The sequence below is a fragment of the Saccopteryx bilineata genome, chromosome 2 (assembly GCF_036850765.1).
Source record: "Saccopteryx bilineata isolate mSacBil1 chromosome 2, mSacBil1_pri_phased_curated, whole genome shotgun sequence".
In the NCBI taxonomy this organism is placed as follows: domain Eukaryota; kingdom Metazoa; phylum Chordata; class Mammalia; order Chiroptera; family Emballonuridae; genus Saccopteryx; species Saccopteryx bilineata.
The window spans coordinates 348325743-348350354 of NC_089491.1; the positions used below are offsets into that span (position 1 = coordinate 348325743).

Consider the following 24612-nt stretch of genomic DNA (forward strand, 5'->3'; position numbering starts at 1 on the left):
ATTTTATTTAATCTTAACAACCCTATGAGATAGAATGATTGTTAAAAAATACCTATTTTTTAAATCTCAATTTGAAAAATTTAAGGATATAAAAGTTGTATGTAGACAGAGTAGGAAATTAAACTCAGATCTAAGTCTAGAATCTGAGCTCTCATTCAATAATATATACCACCCAAAAAAGAAAATTAAAAACATCTGTAATCCCACCAACCCGATACAACCACTACTAACATGAGCATTATTTCACCAATTCCATCCTCTCTGACGTCCCAACAATCCCTCTTTAGGCAACCAATGTTAGTTTGGTGAATTCTTCTAGACATTTCTGCCAGTGAATGTGTATTCATGTATTTATATAAATACATATTTAATTTGTTAAATTTACAGAAAGAACATCATTCTATATATAATATTGCTGTGACAGGAAATTGAGGCACAGAAACATTACGTGACATGTTAAAGATCACAAGACTAGTAAGGGGAAAATCAGAATTCAAACACCATAGACACATTTAACAAAAAAATGTCTCTAAAAATTTACATATTTTCCCCCCTGATTATTTAGAAAACACTTTAAGATCTTGTGCTAGCCCTCAGGATTATCACTATAATAATAACAAAATCAGCTAACATTTATTATAAACCAAGTATTCTGCTAAGTACACTGTATTTATTAACATGAGATTTTATCCCTGCCTTTACAGATGAAGAAACTGAGGCTTAGAAACGTTAAGTGATTTGCCTAAAATCACACAGCTAATAAGTAACGCTGCAGGCAGAAACGTTAAGAGTATAGGATAAATCTCTTGTCTTATTCTGGGAATTTTTTTATTGAAATCACTGATACCCTAAAATCTATGGTATCCTAAAATCAGAACACAGACCTGTCTCATACTTGTGACCCTATACAAATCACTTATATTCCCTAGGTCTTTATTTTCCCACTGATTATCAAAGACAATTCACTTATCCTAAACCAGGGGTTGGGAACCTATGGCTCTTTTGATGGCTGTATCTGGCTCGCAGACAAATCTTTAATAAAAAAATAATAATGTTAAAAATAATAATAAAAATAATGATAATGTTAAAAATATAAAACATTCTAATGTATTACAATCCATTCATTTCCTACTGCTCATGTTCATGGTTGCGGTGGCTGAAGCCAATCACAGCTGTCCTCGGGACAACACCAATTTTTATTGGATAATGCTTAACGTACACGGGTTGTTGTATGGCTCTCACGGAATTACATTTTAAAATATGTGGCGTTTATGGCTCTCTCAGCCAAAAAGGTTTCTGATCCCTGTCCTAAACCCTGGTTGCTCAGTTATGTAACATCATCAGTCCATGGTTCCAGTTGCAGAAGCAAAACATACTGCTTACTTGTATTTTTCTTACATTTTTTTTGCATGTAACAATTACAATTTGAGGAAAAGTAAAACTTAAATTAGGTATTCTAGAATCTAATGCTATGTAGAATTTTGTAATTTATTAGACAAATATTCTGGATCAATAGCAATAATCCCTGCGCAGCTTTCCCTATACTTTACAGACTACATATCAATAACTTGCTCTGGTTTGATCCACACTTTCTTTTTACATGTAGGACAACACTGAAAACTAGACATGGGTACACAGATACCAGGTACAAAAAGACAAACCCAGAAAATACACATTTGTTTTTCAGACACAAAAGCTTTATTCTTCCAACCTAAAATACAGGCACCAAAAGGTTTTAAGTTTAGATACTACAGAAACAATATCCCCAATTCTGCCTCAGAAGTCAGTAGCAGAATGAACCCTATAGACTTCAAGCACTGTTCAAGGACAAGCATTGGACAATGCTATAAGCAGCCTGCAGCAGCCCTGTAACCCAGCTGGTTCTCCAGTGTGCAAAGCCAAGTAACAGCTTCAGCATCACCTGGGATTTTGTTATAAAAGCAAAATTCTCAACCCACCCCAGGCTTAACTGAATCAGAAATTCTGACAATGGGCCCAGCAATTTATGGTTGAACATCCTCCAGGTAATACTGAAATATGCTAAAATTTGAGAACTATTGCTCTAAACTTTGTGAAATATACATATTTTCCTAAATTTGCATCTGATAATGAATAAAGCAGGTGAACAAGATACCAGACTATTAGTTTTAATTGAATTATTATGAATCAATGTACAATAAAATATAGTCGTTCTGTTAGCATATCCTATGTAAGAGAAATGCAAAAAGAATGGATTGTTATTTGTTTGCTTTACGAGTGTACTGAATCCCTTTGTTTACTGTTAATTTTTGGTACCATGTAGAAGATAACAGCTTCAACCCTCAGGTTACTACTCTTATCTCAGTAAAAACTTATTTTCATAAAGTTTAATACTTAATAGTAAATAACTAAGAAGTTTCTGTACTTTAAACATGTTTCAGATAAGAAAAGAGAGTTTGCAAAGCATGGCAATTAGCATTCTGGCAACACGTTTTAGTTTCTTTCTGGCTTTCTGAAAACCTAAACTGAGGTTTAACTAGCTGTGTTCAATTCCAATTTAGCAAAGAATTCATGCTTGTGGAAAATGTATGTGAGTAATAACATGGATAAGATTCTTCACAGTGATTCAGAAATGGCATTCCAAAAAACAGCAGCAACCTTGCTTCTGGACAATAATGATAGCAAGATGAGATTAAGGATGTCAGATGAGCAATTAGTAAGTAAAAGATTAGTCTCCCTAAAAATCATTCTGATTTATAAATTTTGAAAAGAAAAGGCCTTTGACAGGGTTTCTCTTCCAAAACTCAATGCAGGAATGGGGAATTAAGTGTATTTATTTATTTTACTTTATTACACTAAAATTTGTGTGACCAAGAAGTACAATACCTCAAAACGTGAAAGAGCGTCTTCTAACAATGTGCTACAGTGCCATTTAAAGAGCTAATTTGTTCCTCTTAGAAAAAGTAAACTGATTACTAATGCAAAACTACTATGATTGACTTAAAAATGAATATTCACCTACAACAGTGAATGAAGCCCAGGGTTCTGCACCCTGAAAGTGAAATCTCCAAATCTTTTAGTACTCAAAATTGATTTTAAAAATCAAATGTCTCTAATTAGGCTTGGCCCGAGTTTGTACCTATTGTCTTTTTATCCTGACATTTCAGATGAGAGCTACTGATATCTTCCTTAGAAGTAACAATCATTTTATCCTGATGATCCCTAATGCTGTAAATATGTAGCAGTTGCATTCACTGTGGTTTAACCTCAATTTTAATGAGCAAGAACAAACAAAAGAACTAAAACCATGTCTTCTAAGGTCCTTTACTAAAGCTCTGATCTGAGCTTTATACAACTCAACCAGAGCTGCGAATATTTTTGACACAGCTCTCTAGACTCACTGTAGAGTGACTATAAAGGATGTTGCCAGGCAACTCATCTAAGTTTGGAAATATCTAAGCATTGATAATGACTCTGTCTCAGTTTGGCTCCCACACAAGAAGAGTTTTAGTAAACTATCACATGTGCTTATAGGCCATTCATGAAGAGATATATTTCTAAAAGTGAGTGTCCAGGAGTCCACATCGGGAACCTATAATGTTTCTTTTCTAATTCAAGTTTAATATTTCCAAAATCACAACTATTTTCTGCAACTGTCCAGAGATCTAATAGAGATTAGGCAAAATTGGTCATTTGTAGAGGGTTAGAATCAAATGAACACTTTTATTCATATCTTGAACATTCCTGTTTTACACATGGTCAAAGCAAAATTTCTTCAAGTATCCCAAAACATAATAATCACCCTGAAAACCACTTACTGACCACAATTATTTTAATTCTTTTGAAAATTATCTTAGAAATGTTTTTCAATACTTTAATATCAATAGTCAAAAGGAATGTTCAGTAAAACTATGTTCCAATAAGGAAAATATGCAATCAGTTGCAAAACAGGTAACAGACATGTTTTTATAAATAGTACACATGCAAAATACTGCTCTGCTGGATGGGCCTGACCCAAACTTCCCCCTTTCATGGGGACAGTTTGCATGCATGCTTACCAGGGCAGTATGCATCCACGTCCAGTTTCTGAGCTGAAGTGAGGGTTGGTGAGCCAAGCTCGGATTCTGGAATTCGTGGGCTCTCAACAAACTTGGCCTTCCTCAGAGGGGCTAAAGACAAAAAAAAGAGAGAGAGGGAAAGGAAAAAAAAGGGGGGGTATAAAAATAGAGGAAGGAAGGAAGAAAAAGGAAAGAGAAACGGAGGGAAAGGGAAGGGAAAGAAACATAGAGGGGTCATAAGTAAGGGGAACAGCAGGCAACAGATGGAAGCACTTAAATGAACGACACACTCTGTCAGACTCAGATCAGGTTACCCTATTTTTTGTGCCAGAAAAAAAAAATTGCATTCTTCATAGAAGAGATGGGTCATGTTAAAAAGTCACTGCCAAATGGAAATGCTAAAATCTAATATTCGAAACTATAGCAGAAGTTGTAACTGTCTATAATCTTTAGCTATTTTCGATCTCCATATGAAGTGAAGAGCTTTCTTATTTTGTCTTTCTTTGTCATTAAATAGAGGTAGTAACTGAGTTAAGTATAGGACTAAATTTTAGGATTCTGTTTACAATAATTGAAATCAAAAGTTTTCTTTATCCAGAAATAACTATTATAAAACTCACTTGGGATAAATACCAAAAGTAGGATTAATCTAGGGCATCTAATGAGGAAATCAATCACCTGACAGTTCAGCAACTGGAGTAAGAAGTCAAAACTGCTAGTGGACCAACATGCCAGTCTGACACTGGATGCTAAACAGAGACTAATTTATATAGTTACAAATATAATCATGTGGTCTATGGAACAGTAATATTCCATGCCATGGAAACTGCATTTTTGTAAGAAATGAATTATAAAATATAATTGAAAGCTTTACTTATTGAAAGTTCATATACATTTTACTTACTGATTTTAGGGGTAAATGTTAAAGACGCTACTGATGTACATTTAAATAATCAGTTAATATATTAAAAAGTAAAAATAAGAAGATTGCTTTGGTACTGAGTTCTATTAAATAAACTACTGTATCATAGTATCAAAAGTATCAACTGAATCTGAAATTCATTTGTATGCATTATATATTAGTGTCATAACTATAGGTGTCCAAGACATTGAGTGCTTAAGATCATATTACTATTATCAAAAGTTTTACATGTTCTTCAAAATCCTCATCCACTACTGATCCACAGGGATTCTAAGTTATTCCTAAAAGATCCTGTGAAAAATAACATAAAACTTCGTCATTATAATGGCCAGAATTATTCTCTATTTTCTTTGGAGGGTAAAAATAATAAAGTATTAAAAAATACCTTTGAAATGTGCTGGTACTCAAAACCTACAGATAATTCACACTTTAAACCTTGGGGTATTTTGGAATGTTTTAAGCTTCTGTTTTTAAAAACAAAAACAAGGCCCTGGCTGGTTGGCTCACTGGTAGAGTGTCAGCCTGGAGTGTGGAAGTCTTGGGTTCAATTCCTGGTCAGGGCACACAGGAGAAGTGCCCATCTGCTTCTCCACCCTTCCCCTTCTCCCTTCTATCTCTCTCTTCCCCTCCCGCAGCCAAATCTCCACTGGGGTAAAGTTGGCCTGGGCGCTGAGGATGGCTCCATGGCCTCCGTCTCAGGTGCTAGAATGGCTCTTGTTGCAACGGTGCAATGCCCCAGATGGGCAGAGCACTGCCCCCTAGTGGGCATGCTGGGTGGATCCCAGTCGGGCGCATGCAGGAGTCTGTCTCTCTTCCTCCCTGCTTCTCACTTCAGAAAAAATACAAAAAATAAAATAAAATACAAAAACAAAATAAAGCCAGTTACTATCTCCACAGCAACAAAAGCAAAGGGTGCTAACAGTATGGTTTTCTACCAAAAGTAAGCTTTGAAATAGCAGAACTCTCACCTCTGCTGAAAGTGTAACACTAGAGCCTATTTTTAAAAATTATGATCACAAGCGAAGATCTCAAGTGATTTATAAGCATATCTGCAGGCTACTAATGGCCAATATTAGACTCTTTTTCATTATAATCTAACCAAAAAATTAAAAAATAATGAAATAATTTATCCAATATTGCTTGGTATAGGAGAAATGATAAATTTAACTCTGAAAGCTCTTAGGTCCTTTATAGAATTTTATTAATACATTGTCATGGCAACAGAATAACTATTTTACCTGCTGAGTTGTGACAAAGACAGCACTGGTCCCTGCTCAAGGAACTCTACATATCTAAAAATCTTAATAACAATTTTCATAATGAAATTTGGGGCTAGCAGACAAATCAGCAACTTAGGGTAGATATGTAGGAAAGAAACTGAGGAATGAAAGGAGAAGTCGAGGGGGGGTCTAAGTGATGTACAAGAATTAGGAAATGAAGTCAAGGGGAAGACTAAGGATCATAAAGATCTGGGAAACTCAATGTCTTGCAGATTTCTTTCTTTTTCCTTCTCCAAGAATTCCAACTGAGGTTATCTTTAGTGCATAATAGACATTAATTCTTTTGTACCTTCATGTCTCCTTCATCCATGAGATTCAAGTCCAATGATGAATTTGAATTATTTTATAAGGTAGCTTATAATGTTGCTCTGATCCAAGTTATAGAAAATGAGTGTTATCACTGAGTCAATCAACCATGGGCAGAATAATCACAGGCATGACAGACTGTCCAAATGTCTTAAATATTTCTTGGTGAACATAAAAGGTCAGTTTGGAAGATGGGACACAATATTTTGCTTGGAAGCCTAGAATTTTAATATACTAGATCGTAAAGAAAATTGGTATATGAGATGATTCAGTTGAGTAAGAGAATTCTAGGTCAAGATTCCAAGATGCCAGCGGAGTAGGCACACATACAAACAGCCACCTCTCGGGACCAAACTGGATTACAATTTAATTTAACAACAATCATCATGAAAAACCAACTTTAGACTAAAAGAACAGGATTTGAAAACCAAGGAGCACAGAAGAAACCACACAAAGACTGGCAGGAAGTGTGGTACATGGTGGGGGCTCCCCTGCTCCCAGGAGCGAGGGGTGGCTGATGGTCCAGAGGGATTCTCATTGCGGGGAGAGAGACTCTGAAAAGTGGGGGTCCTCAGTCCCAGGACTGGAGACTCAGACTAGAGATCCAGAGACGGAAGGAGACAGTCTGACAGCACTGAGTGGGGAGAAGAGTGGGATTTCTGTCTGCGGGAAATGGTTTGTGAAGAAATTGCGGCCTTAACGGGCCAGCACAGAAAATCTCACTCACAGCCACTTATCTGGGGCTCTGAGGACGAGGAGAGCTGAGAGGACTGGTCTTGCGTGAGGCAGATGAGGAGATGGAGGTCAAGAACAAAAACAGTGAAAGGAAGAAGAATACCTGTGCTGAGTCATTCTCTAATACTGAGGTGGTCATAGGCAGGGGGAAGGTAACTTCCTCTGTCCAGCACAAACCTAGTGTAAGGCCAATTGACCCACCTCCAAAAAGCTCTCCAGCTCCAATCAGCACGAAAGGCGGTTTGGAAAGGAGAAAGTAAAGGGGAGGGGCAATGACTCAGGTTTCCGGGGAGACCTGAGCTACACCTTTCCCTTCTAATACGTTCCCTGCCCCCAGAGAGTTCCTGAGCAGATCACACCTTCTGATTCTCAGAGGTCACACCCACTGCATTCCTGTAAACTTACCATACAGAAAAAAAAAAGAAAAAAAGGCCTGGATAGAGTTTCAACTGGGGCCAAAGAGCAAGATATGCCCAATACCCCCCCCCCCCCGCAACCTCGTCCTAAACACAGAAGTTCCCTGCTGGGCTCATTGTTAAGGAGAAAATTCGAGCAACCAGCAGAGGCTGAGGGATAAAGCCTTGGAGGATGGGCCGCATTCCATATATCAACCTCAGCTGCACAACCCCAACAAGCTTGTAAACCACACACAGAAAAAATGGGAAGAAAGAGAAATGTAATCCATATGAATCAAAAAGAGAAATCCCCAGAGAAAAAACTAAATGAAATGGAAGTAACCAAATTACCAGATGCAGAGTTTAAAATAATGATTGCTAGGATGCTTAAGGATCTCAGAGCTACAAGAGATGAACTTAATGAGCACTTAAATAAAGAAATTGCAAGCATCAAAAAGGACATTGAAATCATAAAAAAAAAAAACCAAACAGAAATGACAAACACAATATCAGAATTGAAGACTACACTAGAAGGAATCAACAGCAGGCTGGATGAGACAGAGAACTGAATCAGTGACTTAGAAGACAAGATAAATAAAAGCACGGAAACAGAGCAGCAAAAAGAAAAGAGGCTCAAAAAGTCTGAGGAAACTATAAAAGAACTCTGTGACAATATGAAGAGAAATAATATCCGCATCATAGGGGTTCCTAAAGGAGAAGAGAAAGATCAAGGGATAGAGAACCTGTTTGAAAAAATCATAGCTGAAAACTTTCCTAAATTGATGAAGGAAAAAGTCACACAAGTTCAAGAAGCACAGAGTATCCTGGTAAAGAGAAACCCAATGAGGCCTACATCAAGACACATCAAAATTAAAATACCAAAGTTAAGAGATAAAGAAAAAATTCTGAAAGTAGCAAGAGAAAAGTCAATTACCAATAGAGGAGCCTCCATAAGGATGACATCCGACTTTTCAACAGAAACACTGGAGGCCAGAAGGGAATGGAAAGAAATATTCAAAATAATGCAAAACAAGAGCCGACAACCAAGACTTCTTTATCCAGCAAGATTATCACTTAAAATGAAGGAGAAATAAAAAGCTTCCCAGACCAAAAAAAAAAAAACCTCAAGGAATTCATTACAACCAAACCAGTACTGCAAGAAATGTTAAGGGGCTTGCTGTAAAAAGAGCAAAGGAAAAAAGAAATCAAGAAAAAGAGGATTATAGATTTAAAGAATAAAATAGCAATAAGCAACTATATATCAATAATAACCTTAAATATAAATGGATTAAATGCTCTAATCAAAAGATATAGGGTAGCTTCATGGATAAGAAAACAGGACCCGTACACATGCAGTCCACAAGAGACCCACCTCAGAACAAAAGATACGCATAGTCTAAAAAGAAAGGGATGGAAAAAATATTTCACGTGAATGGAAAGGAAAAAAAGCTGAGGTAGCGATACTAATATCTGACAAAATAAACTTTAAAACAAAGGCTATAGTTAAGAGATAAAGAAGGTCACTACATAATGATAAAAGGAGCATTACAACAGGAAGATATATATATCTATATCTATATATATATATATATATATATAATAGTTATATAGTATATAATGCACCTAATATAGGAGCACCTAAATATATAAAACTGATTTTGATGGACAAAAAGGACGAGATCAACAGCAAATACTGTAGAGTAGGGGATTTTAATATCCCACTAATATCAATGGATAGAACCTCCAGACAGAAAATTAACAAAGAAACAGCTGCCTTAAATGACACACTAGGCCCTGGCCTTTTGGTTCAGTGGTAAGAGTCAGACTGGCATGTAGGAGTCCCGGGTTCGATTCCCGGCCAGGGCACACAGGATAAGCACTCACCTGCTTCTCTACCCCTCCCCCTCTCCTTCCTCTCTGTCTCTCTCTTCCCCTCCCAGAGCCAAGGCTCCATTGGAGCAAAGTTGGCCCGGGTGCTGAGGATGGCTCCATGGCCTCTGCCTCAGGTGCTAGAATGGCCCTGGTTGCAATAAAGCAACACCCCAGATGGACAGAGCATTGCCCCCCGGGTGGGCATGCCGGGTAGATCCCGGTCGGGCGCATGCGGGAGTCTGTCTGACTGCCTCCGTTTCCAACTTCAGAAAAATACAATAAATAAATAAATAAATTTTAAAAATGACACACTAGATCAACTGGATTTAATAGATATCTTCAGAACTTTCCACCCCAAGGCAGCAGAATATACATTCTTTTCAAGTGGTCACAGTACATTCTCTAGGATAGACCACGTTAGGACACAAATCGATTCTTAATAAATTTAAGTAGATTGAAATCATATCAAGCATCTTCTCTGATCACAATGATATGAAACTAGAAATCAACAATAGAAAAACTAAAAAAATTCTAACACTTGGAGACTAAATAGCATGCTATTAAATAATGAATGGATTAACAATGAGATCAAGGAAGAAATAAAAAACTTCCTTAAAACAAATGAAAACGAACATACAACTCAAAATTTATGGGACACAGCAAAAGCAGTCCTGAGAAGGAAGTTCATAGCATTACAGGCATACCTTAAGAAGCAAGAAAAAGCTCAAATGAACAACTTAACCCTGTACCTAAAATAACTAGAAAAAGAACAGCAAGTAAAGCCCAGAGGAAGTAGAAGGAAGGAAATAATAAAGACCAGAGTGGAAATTAATGACATAGAAGCAAAAAAAACAAAAAAGAAAAAAACAAAACAAACAACAAAAAAACAAAACCAATACAGAAGATCGATGAAACCAAGAGTTGGTTCTTTGAAAAGGTAATCTTTAACCAGACTCACCAAGAAAAAAAGAGAGACAGCTCAAATAAATAAAATTAGAAATGAGAGTGGAGAAGTAACAACGAACACAGCAGAAATTCAAAGGACTGTAAAAAAATACTACAAAGAAGTGTATGCCAAAAATTGGACAACCTAGATGAAATGGATAAATTCCTTGAAACATATAATCATTCAAAAATCAATCTGGAAGAATCAGTAAACAGACCAATTACAACAAATGAGATAGAAACTTATTTAAAAACTCCCAACAAACAGAAGTCCTGGCCTGTTGGCTTCATAGGCGAATTTTACCAAATATTCAAAAAACTCTTATCCTTCTCAAGCTATTTCAAAAAATTCAAGAGGAGGGAAAACTTCCAAATTCCTTTTATGAGGCGAACATTATCCTCTTTCCAAAACCAGGCAAAGACACTACAAAGAAAAAAAAAAACTATAAGCTAATATCCCTGATGAACTTAGATGCTAAAAATCTCAACAAAATATTAGCAAATTGGATCCAGCATACATGAAAAAAATCATACATCATGATCAAGTGGGATTTATTCTGGGGAGGCAAGGCTGGTACAATATTTGCAAATCAATTAAAGTGATTCATCATATAAACAAAAGAAAGGATAAAAACCACATGATAATATCAACAGATGCAGAAAAAGCATTTGATAAAATCCAGCACCCATTTATTATCAAAACTCTTAGCAAAGTGGGAATATAGGGAACATACCTCAATATGATAAAGGCCATTTATGACAAACCCACAGCCAACATCATACTCAATGGGCAAAAATTAAAAGCAATCCCCTTAAGAACAGGAACAAGGCAGGGGTACCCCCTTTCACCACTCTTATTCAACATAGTTCTGGAAGTCCTAGCCACAGCAATCAGACAAGAAGAACTAAAAGGCATCCAAATTGGAAAAGAAAAAGTAAAACTATCATTATTTGCTGATGACATGATACTGTACATAGAAAACCCTAATGTCTAAAAAACTACTGGACCTGATAAATGAATTCAGTAAGGTGGCAGGATATAAAATCAATATTCAGAAATTAGTGGCATTTATATACACTAACAATGAACTGTCTGAAAGAGAAATTAAGGAAACAATTCCCTTCACTATTGCACCCCAAAAAATAAAGTACCTAGGAGTATAACCAAGGAGGTTAAAGACCTGTACTTGGAAAATTATAAAACATTGATAAAAGAAATCAAGGAAGATACAAACAATTGGAAGCATATACCGTGTTCATGGATAGGAAGAATAAACATCATTAAAATGTCTACACTACTCAAAGCAATCTATAAATTTAATGCAATTCCTATTAAAATACCAATGTCATACTTCAAAGATATAGAATAAATATTCCAAAATTTTATATGGAACCAAAAAAGAACACAAATAGCCTCAGCAATCTTGAAAAAGAAAAAGAAAGCAGAGGGTATCACACTTCCTGATATCAAGTTATATCACAAGGTCACTGTACTCAAAACAGCTTGGTACTGGCATAAGAAAAGGCATACAGATCTATAGAACAGAACAGAGAACCCAGAAATAAACCCACACTTTTATGGCCAATTGATATTTGACAAAGGAGGTAAGAGCATACAATGGAGTAATGACTGTCTCTTTAATAAATGGTGTTGGGAAAATTGGACAAATACATGCAAAAAGATGAAACTAGATCACCAACTTACACCATTCACAAAAATCAACTCAAAAGGGATAAAAGACTTGAATGTACGTCGTGAAACCATCTTCATCTTGGAAGAAAACACAGGCAGTAAGCTCTCCAACATCTCTCGCAGCAATATATTTGCTGATTTAACTCCACGGGCAAGTGAAATAAAGGACAGGATGAACAAATAGGACTATATCAAACTAAAAAGCTTTGGCACAGCTAAAGACAACATGAACAAAATTAAAAGACAACCCACACAATGGTAGAACATATTCGCCAACATGTCCGATAAGGGGTTAATAACCAAAGTCTATAAAGAACTTGTAAAACTCAACACCAGGAAATAAATAATCAAATCAAAACTTGGGCAAAAGAACTGAGTTGACACTTCTCCAAAGAGGACATACAGATGGCCAATGGCCATATGAAAAAATGTTCAACATCTCTAATCATTAGAGAAATGCAAATTAAAACCACAATGAGATACCACCTCACACCTGTCAGAATGGCGCTCATTAAGAAAGCAATACATAACAAGTGCTGGCAAGCATGTGGAGTAAAGGGAACCCTCCTGTACTGCTGGTGGGAATGCAGACTGGTGCAGCTACTGTGGAAACAGTATGGAGATTCCTCAAAAAATTAAAAATCAAACTGCCTTTTGACCCAGGTTTCCCATTTCTAGGAATATATCCTAAGAATAACAAATCACTAATTCAAAAGAAGAAATACACCCCCATGTTTACTGCAGCATTGTTTACAATAGCCAAGATCTGAAACAGCCCAAGTGTCCATCAGTAGATGAGTGTATTAAAAAGCTGTGGTACATATACACAATGGAATACTACATGGCCATGAAAAAGAAGGAAATCTTACCTTTTGCAACAACATGGGTGGACCTGGAGTCTATTATGCTAAGTGAAATAAGCCAGGCAGAGAAAGAAAAATATCGTATGACCTACAGCAGCCCAAGATAGCTGACTTGGAAGAACGGGTGTCGGATGAGGAGAAGATAATTCTGGATCGTCTGTAGCTCCAAAAGGTTGCTGAGGGCCAGTCAAAAGTGGTGACTCCCACTGATCTTTGCCAATTTCTGGCCTGGGAAGTCCAGGGCCGGTACATCCAGTGGCCAGATACAGAGAGCATCAGCTCAAGACCTAACAACCATAGTTAGAGTGGTATCTTAAGGAAAGGCTCCTCACACCTGACCCAGTTAAGGCATAAAAAATGTTGTCACAAAGAGCAAAAAGAGCAGTAGCAGCAGACAAGTAGTCCACAGTGGATTACAAACAGCTGACGCCATCCCAGGAAGATTTAGAAATTACACAACTAAAAGCTGGAGTCAGACAATACCAACTCTATACTCAGCTACACAAACAACATATTTGCAGGAGCAGTCTATATTGAGACAAAATGGGAAGACAGAGAAGTGCAATTCAAATGAATCAACAAGAGAAATCCCCAGAAAAAGAATCGAATGAAATGGAAATAACTAAGATGCCGGATGCAGAGTTTAGAATAATGATTGTGAGGATGCTCAAGAATCTTAGAGCAACCATAGATAGACAACATGAGCACCTAAACAATGAGATATCTGGCATCAAAAAGGACATTGAAATCATAAAAAGAATCAGACAAATGCTAAACACAATATCAGAAATGAAGACTACACTACAAGGAATAAAAAGCAGGCGGGATGAAAAAGAGGATCAAATCAGCTATTTAGAGGACAAGATAAGCAAAAGCATGCAAGCAGAACAGCAAAAGAAAAAGAAGATCAAAATGTCTGAGAAAACTCTAAGACAGCTCTGTTACAATAGGAAGAGAAACATCATCTGCATCATAGGGGTTCCTGAAGGAGAAGAGAAAGACAAGGGATAGAGAACCTGATTGAAGAAATTATAGCTGAAAAATGTCCCAAAATTGATGCAGGAAAAAGTCACACAAGTTCACGAAACACAGAGAATCCCATTAAAAAGGAATCCAAATAAACCTAAACGAAGACACATCATAATTAAAAAACCAAAGCTAAGAAATCAAGAAAGAATACTAAAAGCTGCAAGAGAAAAGCAGTCAGTCACCTACAAAGGAGACCCCAAAAGGATGACATCCGACTTCCCAATAAAAACAATTGAAGTGAGAAGGGAATGGCAAGAAATATTCAAATTAATGCAGAACAAGATCTTACAACCAAGACTTCTTTATCCAGCAAGTCTATCATTTAAAATAGAAGGAGAAATAAAAAGCTTCCTGTACAAAAAAAACCCCTCAAGAAATTTATTACAACCAAACCAATGATGTAAGAAATGTTAACGGTCCTGTTGTAAACAGAACAAGGAGGGGAGAATCTAGTAAAGAGGAATGTAGATTTAAGATTTAGAAATGCATCCAAATTGAAAAAGAAGAAGTAAAACTATCATTATTTGCTGATGATATGATACTGTACATGGAAAACCCTAAAGTCTCAGTAAAAAAACTACTGGACCTAATAAATGAATTCAGCAAGGTGGTAGGATATAAAATTAATATTCAAAAACCAGTGGCATTTTTATACACCAACAATGAACTGTCCAAAAGAGAAATTAAGAAAACAATCCCCTTCACTACTGCAACAGCAAAGAAAGTATCTAGCTGTAAATTTAACCAAGGAGGTTAAAGACTTGTACTCAGAAAATTATAAAACATTGATAAGAGAAATCAAGGAACATAATCGAATCAAAAATGGGCAAAAGAAATGAATCAACACTTCAAAGAGGACATTCAGATGACCAATAGGCAAAAGAAAAATGTCCAACATCCCTAATCATTAGAGAAATGCAAATTAAAACCACAATGAGATATCACCTTACATCAGTCAGAATGACACATTAACAAAACAAAATATAATAAGTGCTGGTGAGGATGTGGAGTAAAGGGAATCCTCCTGCACTGCTGGTGGGAATGCAGACTGGTGCAACCACTGTGGAAAATGGTATGGAGATTCCTCAAAAAATTAAAAATGGAACTGCCTTTTGACCCAGCCATCCCACTTTTAGGAATATATACTAAGAACACCAAATCACTGATTCAAAAGAAGAAATGCACCCCCATGTTTATGGCAGCATTGTTTACAATAATAAAGATCTGGATACAGCCCAAGTGTCCTTAAGTGGATTAAAAAGCTGTACTACATATACACATGGAATACTATGGGGCCATGAAAAAGAAGGAAGGAAATACTACCTTTTGCAACAACATGGATGGACCTGGAAACTATTATGTTAAGTGACATAAGCCAGGCAAGAAATAAAAATATCATATGACCTCACTCATATGAGGAATCCAATGAACAATGTGAACTGAGGAACACAATAGAGGCAGAGGAGGGATCAAAGGGACCAGAGGGAAAGCAGACAGAGGGAAAAGGGATGAGAGGATGAGATCAGAGAAGGGAAAAAGCTTGGTGAAATTATATATACATAACAGTGTTATAGAGAGCAGAAGAACAAATCCTGGAGGAAAGTGGGGAGGGTGTTAGGGGGAGGGGGCAAGAAGGATGTTGAGGGGAATTCGAGGGTGCCGGAGGATGTATTCGGTGGGACACCTGAATCTATGTAAACAATAAATTTAAATCAATAAAAAAAAAAAGAAATCATGAAGTGTGAGATGGATAGGAATTCCAGAACATAAAGATTCCTATAAAATATATTACAATTAAAGAGTTAAATATATATATATATATATCATATGACCTCACTCATATGAGGAATCCAATGAACAATGTGAACTGAGGAATGGAAGAGAGGCAGAGAAGGGGTCAAAGAGTCCAGAGGGAAAGTGGTCAGAGGGAAAGGGGATGAAAGGATGGGATCAAAAGAAGGAAAGACATTAGTGAAAGTATATACACATAACACAGAGAGATAGAGGGCAGGATAGTAAATCATGGAGGGAAGAGGGGAAGCGCTGAGGGGAGGGGGCAAAGGGAGTATCAAGGAAAACAAGGTGGGCGGGAGGGAGTTATATTTGGGGGAACAGTTGTAACTATGTAAACACAACAAATTAAAATCAACAAAATAAAAATAAGTAAATATTTTTAATTTATTTTTAATTTTTTTATTTTTTACAGAGACAGAGAGTGAGTCAGAGAGAGGGATAGACAAGGACAGACAGATAGGAACAGAGAGAGATGAGAAGCATCCATCATTAGTTTTTCAATGCACGTTGCAACACCTTAGTTGTTCATTGATTGCTTTCTCATATGTGCCTTGACTGCGGCCTTCAGCAGACCGAGTAGCCCCTTGCTGGAGCCAGTGACCTTGGGTTCAAGCTGGTGGGCTTTTGCTCAAACCAGATGAGCCTGTGCTCAAGCTGGCGACCTCGGGGTCTCGAACCTGGGTCCTCTGCATCCCAGTCCAACGCTCTATCCACTGTGCCACCGCCTGGTCAGGCATAAATAAATATTTTTTAAAAAAAGAATTCTAGGTCAAAAGGGTTTTACCAGATAATAAAACAAAGTGAAAAGAAAAGAAAAGGAAAATGAAGTGGTTGAAATGAAATGGGGAGGAAGAATCTAAAACCAAACCAGGGATTTTATTGTGATGCAAGAGATAACAGAAAACTACTGCTCTGAGAAGCAATCTGAAGCAATTCTGGGAGCACTATTCTCATGCTGTAGAAGACCTGAGTTTGGGAATCTGGCAGAGGTTGAGAGGAAGGACACATGCTGTTTCAGAGTATGGGTTTAGTCATTTCAAAGATATAGGTCTTGGCTCTAGTACTTATTAGCAGTAAGAAAATAAGCAAGTTAGCTTAGCCTCACAAAATCTCAGTTTTCTCACAAATACATATGATTGTTATGAGGCTTGTAATTCCAAGCATGTAAACTATTTAGCATAGTTTTTGAATATGGTGATATAGCTCAACTATGAGTTTATTAAGACATGGAACAGGGAGGGAAGGCTATGACTACGTAAAACAAAGTAAGCAAGTGTTTTCAAGACATAGTATGGAGAGGCAACGTAACATAGCATAACAGTGAGTGGTTAGCTAGTTTAGGAATTAAGGGTCCAGGTTCTTAAAAACCGGAAAACCTAATTTAGATTCCCATCCCTTCTTTTTCCTAGATGTGAGAACCTTTTTGTGCCTAAGTTTCCTTATCAGTTATTTGGGTTAATAAAAGTACCTACTCTACAAAGGATGACAAGAATAGTGATATCACCAATTATTTTTAAAATTATTTTTGTAAAAATAATTATTTTTTAAATTACTAATTTTTCTATGAGGAACACATTTTAAATTATTCCTAATTTTTCTATGAGGAACACTGTTTTGCAGAGGGGAAAACAGAATCACAAGATCTCTTGTCCAAGATGATAGTAAGTGGTAGACTGTGGACTAGTATCAAGGTCTTTTGATTTAGAATATGATATATTGTTTCATTCACAATATAGTTCTTCAAGGTGTGGAACTCAGTTTAGGAAGACATGATTTTCAATGATCTATTAAAGTGGCAGTAAGTAGCCCTGAACTACATAGTATGGTAGACCTACCAATATCCTGGCCTCTAATCCTTTCTAGGCAGAGGGGTGACTATAATTGCACTGTGAGTTTTAGGAAGAACTATGTGACTAGTTTTGGCTTATAAATAAGAGCAGAGGGATGACATAGCCCCTACGTAATTCTAGTCTGTTTCTTCTTCTGGCACAAAAATCAGAGAGGTCTCATGTTGAAATGATGGAGATACAAAACTGAAGCAGCCTGTTTGCTGTGTTGCTGTACAGGGACAGCTGTCCTAGTGAGCTTCCCAGGCTCACTGGGTAAACTAGAAATAGACCTTTGTTGGGTTAAGCCACTGAGATTTTTAAGGTTGTTAGCACAATTTAGCCTACTTTGACTAACGAAATAGCTTCAATGTTATTCCCTTTTCAATTATATTTCAATCCTTCTTTTTGAAGAAATGACTATGTCAAGAAGAAAATTTTAATATGTTGTTAATAGTAGCTAGATAATCCTCCTTTTTCACAAAAAGAGAGAAGAGTTAGCTTCACAGTTATTTGAAGGTAAAGTATTTAGCTTGAATTAATGTTCTAGTCAATTTTATAGCATGTGATACTGATTTTCCAGTTTGACTAGTAATATAAAGTTTCTTTTAATGTAAATTTATTTAAATAAAAACAAAATTTGCCTGACCTGTGGTGGCGCAGTGGATAAAGCATTGACCTGGAAATGCTGAGGTCACCAGTTCGAAACCCTGGGCTTGCCTGGTCAAGGCACATATGGGAGTTGATGCTTCCAGCTCCTCCCCCTTCTCTCTCTCTGTCTCTCCTCTCTCTCTCTCTCTCTCTCTCTCTCTCTCTCTGTCTCTCTCTCCCTCGCTCTCTCCTCTCTAAAAATGAATAAAATTTTTAAAAAAAGAAAAAAAATGTGTTTAAAAAAACCCAAAATTTAAAGAAAATATGTAAAAATATGGTTAGAAGCAAGTATGGCAAAAATCATGAAGATGTTATTATGCCAATGAATGAAATTTCAGAAACAGGGCTGTGCACCAAGCTGTATCTCACTATGGTAACTTTTGATTTAATCCTGTCCATTCTGTGTGGAGTTGTGAGCAAAGTATTTAGGCGACTGCATTTAAATTGGTATCCAGCATGAAGGATTAGAGCTGATAAAATATTTTGAAAGAACAATCCATTACAGTCATAATTGGGATATTAGTAGGCATTAAAAAGATTCAGATATAACAGAGAAATGAAGAAAATAAGCCTGACCAGGCAGTGGTACAGCACTGGCCTGGGATGCTGATGACACAGGTTCAAAATCCCAAGGTCACCAGCTTGAGCAGGCTCACCAGCTTCAGCATGGGGTCACTGGCTTGAACATGGGGTCACAGACATGATCTCAGGGTCACTGGCTTGAGCAACAGGTCACTGGCTTGGCTACACCCCCTGGTCAAGGTACATATGAGAAAGCAATCAGTGAACAACTAAGGTGCTACAACGAAGAACTAATACTTCTCATCTCTCTCCCTTCCTGTCTGTCCCTATCTGTCCCTCTCTCTATCACACATACAAAAAAACATGTTAAGGACATAGTTGAGTTAAAAATGGGACACTAGAAAAGACACTTTGGCTGTGTCCAAGCACCTCCACATCCAGTGTAATCTGAAGGATGTATTAACAGAAGAAGTCAACTTCCTCTTTATTCTTGACTTGAACAGGAAGGCTAGGCAGCTGCTTTCTGACCCTCAACGGGATATAAGTCACTAGCGATCAGTCTGATCCTTTTGAGCCTTTTTAAAGCTTTGTTTAGGCAGGTGTAAGGTACTTTTTACTCTACCTGCTACCAAAAGTGTGTCCTTGCTTGTATCTCTACTGAATGCTCCTAATGCTTTTAATAAGGTCTCTACACTCTGGCTGGTCAGAATAGGAAAAAACCTCCCATTCCTGTGGGAACTCTAGGAATTGGTCATTTTATAGCTCCCTGGTATTTATTTTTTTCTCTAGCCTCATGGAGTCCCACTTTACCTACATGCAACTAAGTTTTAACTTATAAAGACTCAAAAGGACTCCTATACAGAATTTGGTAGTTCTGTTTACCCTTAGCTATTTTTCAGTACTCTGTAAATTCCAGTTGCCTTGACTTCCTCAATTTCTGATCTCTGTTTCCTCAGTTTAACAAGACTGTCATTTTCTGAATTCCCCATCATCAGAAGAGCTTTAGGCAAAAAGCTAGGGTTCACCTAGTTTCCTCCCCCATCCTTTCTCTCAGGGATCACATTACCATGCTGTCAACTGTCCAGTCTCTGAAAACAGTTGTTTCCAGTGGAAGGGCAAGTCCAGTACTAGTTACTCCAGCATAGTTGGAAGAAGTATTTCATGGTGTTTTAATTTTCCCTTTCCAGATGTTTATTTACCATGTAGCTGACAAAAGGCAGAACCTTTGTCTTAAATATTGCTGTAGCCTTAGTGATGCTTATAATACCGTGGACCACGGGACAAGTACTATTATTTGTTAAATGAATTAACTATTTATGTTTATTTACTTACTTTTTTTTTAAATGTCACTGAGCATAAGTGTGCTATTTATTTATTTTTAGATGGAGGAAAGAAAGAGAGAGAGAGAAAGAGAAAAAAAGAAAGAGAGAGAGAGAGTAAAGAGGGGGAGAAGCAGGAAACATCAACTCATAGTAGTTACTTCCCATGTGTGCCTTGACCAGGCAAACCCAGGATTTCGATCTGGTGACCCTGGCATTCCAGGTTGACACTTTATCCATTGTGCCACACAGGTCAGGCTATTTATGTTTATATATTTTGGAGGTATAAATAATCTGTTTATGTCTTCTATACATTTAGTGATTAAGGGCTAACAAAATGGGTGACTCAAAGCCATATCCAAGGTAACTCAAGAGTGTCTGTTCCTCCCACATAAGTTCTATTTTCATGCAAATATGCTGAACTACACAAAAGCATATGCTAGACACACTGATATAGACTATACAAGCAAATATGGAGACCAACAGAGTACTCCAAAGAAAGATTTACTCCAAAAAATGACTGCAATAACTTTTAGAACATTCCTACAAGACATTACTTCAGTGGTATTTGAATAAATTAAATAGAAATTTTCATTTCAAGAAGAAACTGAGGTCCTGGCTGGTTGGCTTAGTGGTAGACCATCAGCCCAGCATGTGGATGTCCTGGGTTCGATTCCCGTTCAAGGCATACAGGAGAAGCGCCGATCTATTTCTCCATCCCTTCTCCTCTTGCTTCACTTTCTCTCCTCCTCCCTTCCTGCAGCCATGGCTCACCTGGAGCGAGTTGGCCCCAGGTGCTGAGGATGGCTCCATGGCCTCCGCCTCAGGTGCTAAAATATGGTTTCCATTGCAACAGAGCAAGGACACCAGATGGGCAGAGCATCGCCTCCTAATGGGCTTGCTGGGTGGATCACAGTTGGGGCACATGCGGGAGTCTGTCTCTGCCTCTCCTCCTCTCACACACAAAAAAGAAGAAACTGAGGTTTAAGTCTTTGTTTACCTACATGTTATTACAAAGAAAAAGGCAAATTATTATAGCATACAACTCATTATTTATATGTCATCTCTTTATAGCAGTGAATACAAAAACTCAAAATAAAATAAGGCAATGTAGGTCTTAATGACCTGGTATCTCTGCAGGTACAAATCAGTAAGTTCAGAAGAGCCTTTTAAAAATGGTAACAATACTCAAGTGCCTAATAGTTTAATGGCATTAGGTTCCATTTCCATACATCTGAAGAAGTGCTAAGTTTTTGGTTATATAAAAAGGAGTTCCAAATTTAAATATTTTGAATCTGTTAGTTTTGTGATTATTGGTTTAATTATAAAAGCAATTCTATAGTATATACTGTATTTGTCAGTCCAACTTCTGATTTTTAAAGTAGCTATGTAATATAACTACATTTAAATTTAAAATATTACATCATAAACATATTTTATCATAGAAATTAGAAAATACAAGAAATATGAATTGAAAAATTATCAGAATCCTACCTCTGTTATAGTTTCAAAGCAACTAAAATGACTGACAACTTATTTTTTAATACAGCATATGGCACTTGAAAGGAATACTTAGTCCCTAAAAGTGGCAAGTGAATTCACTGACCAACATTTACATGAAGTAAACAGTATGATGCCTGAGAAGAATTGTATCTCTAATATGAAGCTGAGTAAGAGCCAGTTTTTTCCGTTAAATGACTCTCTCCTACTCAAAATATGTCTCAAAATATTTCTTATCTTTTACAAAAGATTCTATTTATTGATTTTAAAGTGAGGAGAGAGAGAGAAAGAGAAAGGCAGGAGGAGGAGAGTGGGAAGCATCAACTCATAGCTTCCTTTCTTATATGCCTTGACCAGTCAAGGCTGGTGTTTTGAATCGGTGACCTCAGCATTCCAGGTTGACACTTTATCTACTGTACCACCACAGGCCAGGCAAATGTCTCAAATTTTTATATGTACCTTATAAATAGACAACATATTTACATATGTAATTTATGTAATAATATGGAATAGACATGTAATATGACTATAAGGAATGAGGCTAGGTGTACCTATAAATGTTCTAGAAATTAGTTAATATATTGACATTTCTTGCAAATTAAAGGAACAATATATTTTTTTTCCCTAGCATCTTAAACTAAAATATTACATCCGTAATTCATATCTTCTCATCATATGCCTATGATAAAGTAGAGGGCAAGAAATTGTAGGACAAAGAAATGAGTATTGTGATTAAAAGAAAGGGCTTGAAAGTGAGACTTGTGTTACACAGCCTATAATATGTGGTATTCAAAAAGTGATTTAACTTTCCAAGCTTGGATTCCGTATCTTTAAAATGTAAGCCACATCTCCCTCTTAAGAGTTGTTATGAAGGCTGCATGATTTGGGTAGGAGGATTGCCCCATGTATGCCACCAGCTTTTCATAATAAAACTCCTCAAAATTCATATTGGACTTGGTGTCTCTACATGAACCCGCAGATATGAGGTACATTTGGGGGCTTGTCCCGGGATGCAGTATTCCGTGTTACCGTAAGTAGAAACACTTGGATCGGCTGGCCTCTCCGGGGGTGCTGCCTGACCCCGCTGGCTTACTAGGAGGGGCTCCCTCTGAAACATTTCAGGGCTCTCATTCTCCAGTGGGTTTAGACACTGTCTCGGCAGACACCATTTCTGGTCCCTAAATTCAACAATTCAGCAAAGAAATCAAGGAGTGTGAAATTTTGGACCTTGGAGATTGTAGGCAGGGTTGATTTAATTTAAAAAAATTTAAAAAAAGTTGTTATAAGGATTAACTTTAAAGAGCAAAGAGTAAAAATATTAATATTTATTACTCTTTGGAAATAGGCAGCTGAAGCATGATGTGGCTCAGGCCACAGACCAAGCTCCCCCTGAAACACTAACTAAAACATGGACTTTGGATTCATGGATCAACCATAATGGATATGAAATGAGGCTCTGTACATCTCTAAACTAAGTAGCTATGTAATCATAACAATACTATGCCACTTATCTCCCAAGGTTACTGTAATGACTGAAATGAACTCAGCTTTGTAAAGGAATTAGCATAGAGCCTTGCACCATAAAATTGCTTAATACTAGATGTTATTATCAGTAGATGATGGTGATGAGATAGGTAACAAAGGCACATGAACATCTACATAGTAAATTTTAAGATGCTAATAAAAATATTTGGCATCTAGAAGGGATCAAACTGCAAGAAGTGATACACTCCTACATCTTGCCTCAGTTCTATCTCCCTATCCTTTGCATCCAAAACAAGAGCTGTTATTTAACAGATGAAGTTATTTTATTTAGTGAATTATATATTATAACAAGAATACTAGTACAGGTCCTCTTGTATGTATGATGGGGAAAGGTACATATGTTGGAGAAGAGGTATTGTATGTAAGAAAGCCAGTAGCTCATTTCTTTTTTTTTTTTAATTCTTCTTTTATCAATTTTTAGAGAGGAGAGAGAGTGAGAGACAGAGAGAGAGAGAGAGAGAGAGAGAGAGAGAGAGAGAGAGAGAGATATGAGGGGAGGAGCTGGAAGCATCAACTCCCATATGTGCCTTGACCAGGCAAGCCCAGGGTTTTGAACCGGCGACCTTAGCGTTCCAGGTCGACACTTTATCCACTGCGCCACCACAGGTCAGGCCTCATTTCTTTTTGAACATTTTCTAAACTATAATTTAAAAGTATCTTGAGTTATCTGACACTGGATTCAGGATTCTGGTATTATAAATTTGAAATATAAATTTTACCCCCCCCCCCCCCATTACTGTATCTAAATCATTAAACACTACTAGATAAGTGTTTTGAAGGTAGGGACTACAGAACAGCAATTTACATTTTTGAGAATGACAGATAATGCCATCACATTGCTGTTTTCCATTTTGCATCAGCTATCAACAATGGCTGAAAATATGCTGACTAGGTACAATATAAAATTCCTTAGGAAAAAATAGTTTTACATACACTTAAGAACTAAGAGAAAAATAACCCTGGATATTAGCATGTAAATAATGGTCAGCTATCATTTACTGACAATTTCAAATTGACTTCTCCAAGGCATACCCAAAAGGTCTAGGCTTAACAAAGAGGGCAATAAGTTAACAATTAGGGAATAAGATTAACCCCTCGCCCCCAATTTAAGGAAAGTAAAATGAAGATGATCCTGGGTAGTGAATGTGGGAGGCAGAAAACTGCCACATTCTGTACAAACATAAACACCATGCCAGACTGTAATGAAATACTACAAGGGTAGATTAACAACAAAAAGTCTGTCACATGAACAAAAATGACTACTGAAACATTTTCAAAGATTAACTGTGAAGAATTATTAACTTTCTGGCTTGTTTTTGGAATGTTACAGTTGCTACTAATCTTATAAAAGGAACTTATAACAGAGGACACTTCACCA

General features: G+C 37.0%; 1 protein-coding gene across 7 annotated transcripts in view; it reads right to left on the reverse strand.

Annotated features, from left to right (window-relative positions):
- The window catches only part of TANC2 (tetratricopeptide repeat, ankyrin repeat and coiled-coil containing 2), a 398932-nt gene that overhangs the window by 197430 nt on the left and 176890 nt on the right, over nucleotides 1-24612 (reverse strand). For 4 of the 7 annotated variants that reach the window (XM_066262670.1, XM_066262668.1, XM_066262666.1 and 1 more), the window contains one exon: nucleotides 4038-4148. The exons of the other annotated variants lie outside the window; for them this stretch is intronic. In XM_066262670.1, the coding sequence (XP_066118767.1) occupies nucleotides 4038-4148 (111 nt within the window). The remainder of the gene's footprint in view (nucleotides 1-4037; nucleotides 4149-24612) is intronic. 7 annotated transcript variants of the gene reach the window in all.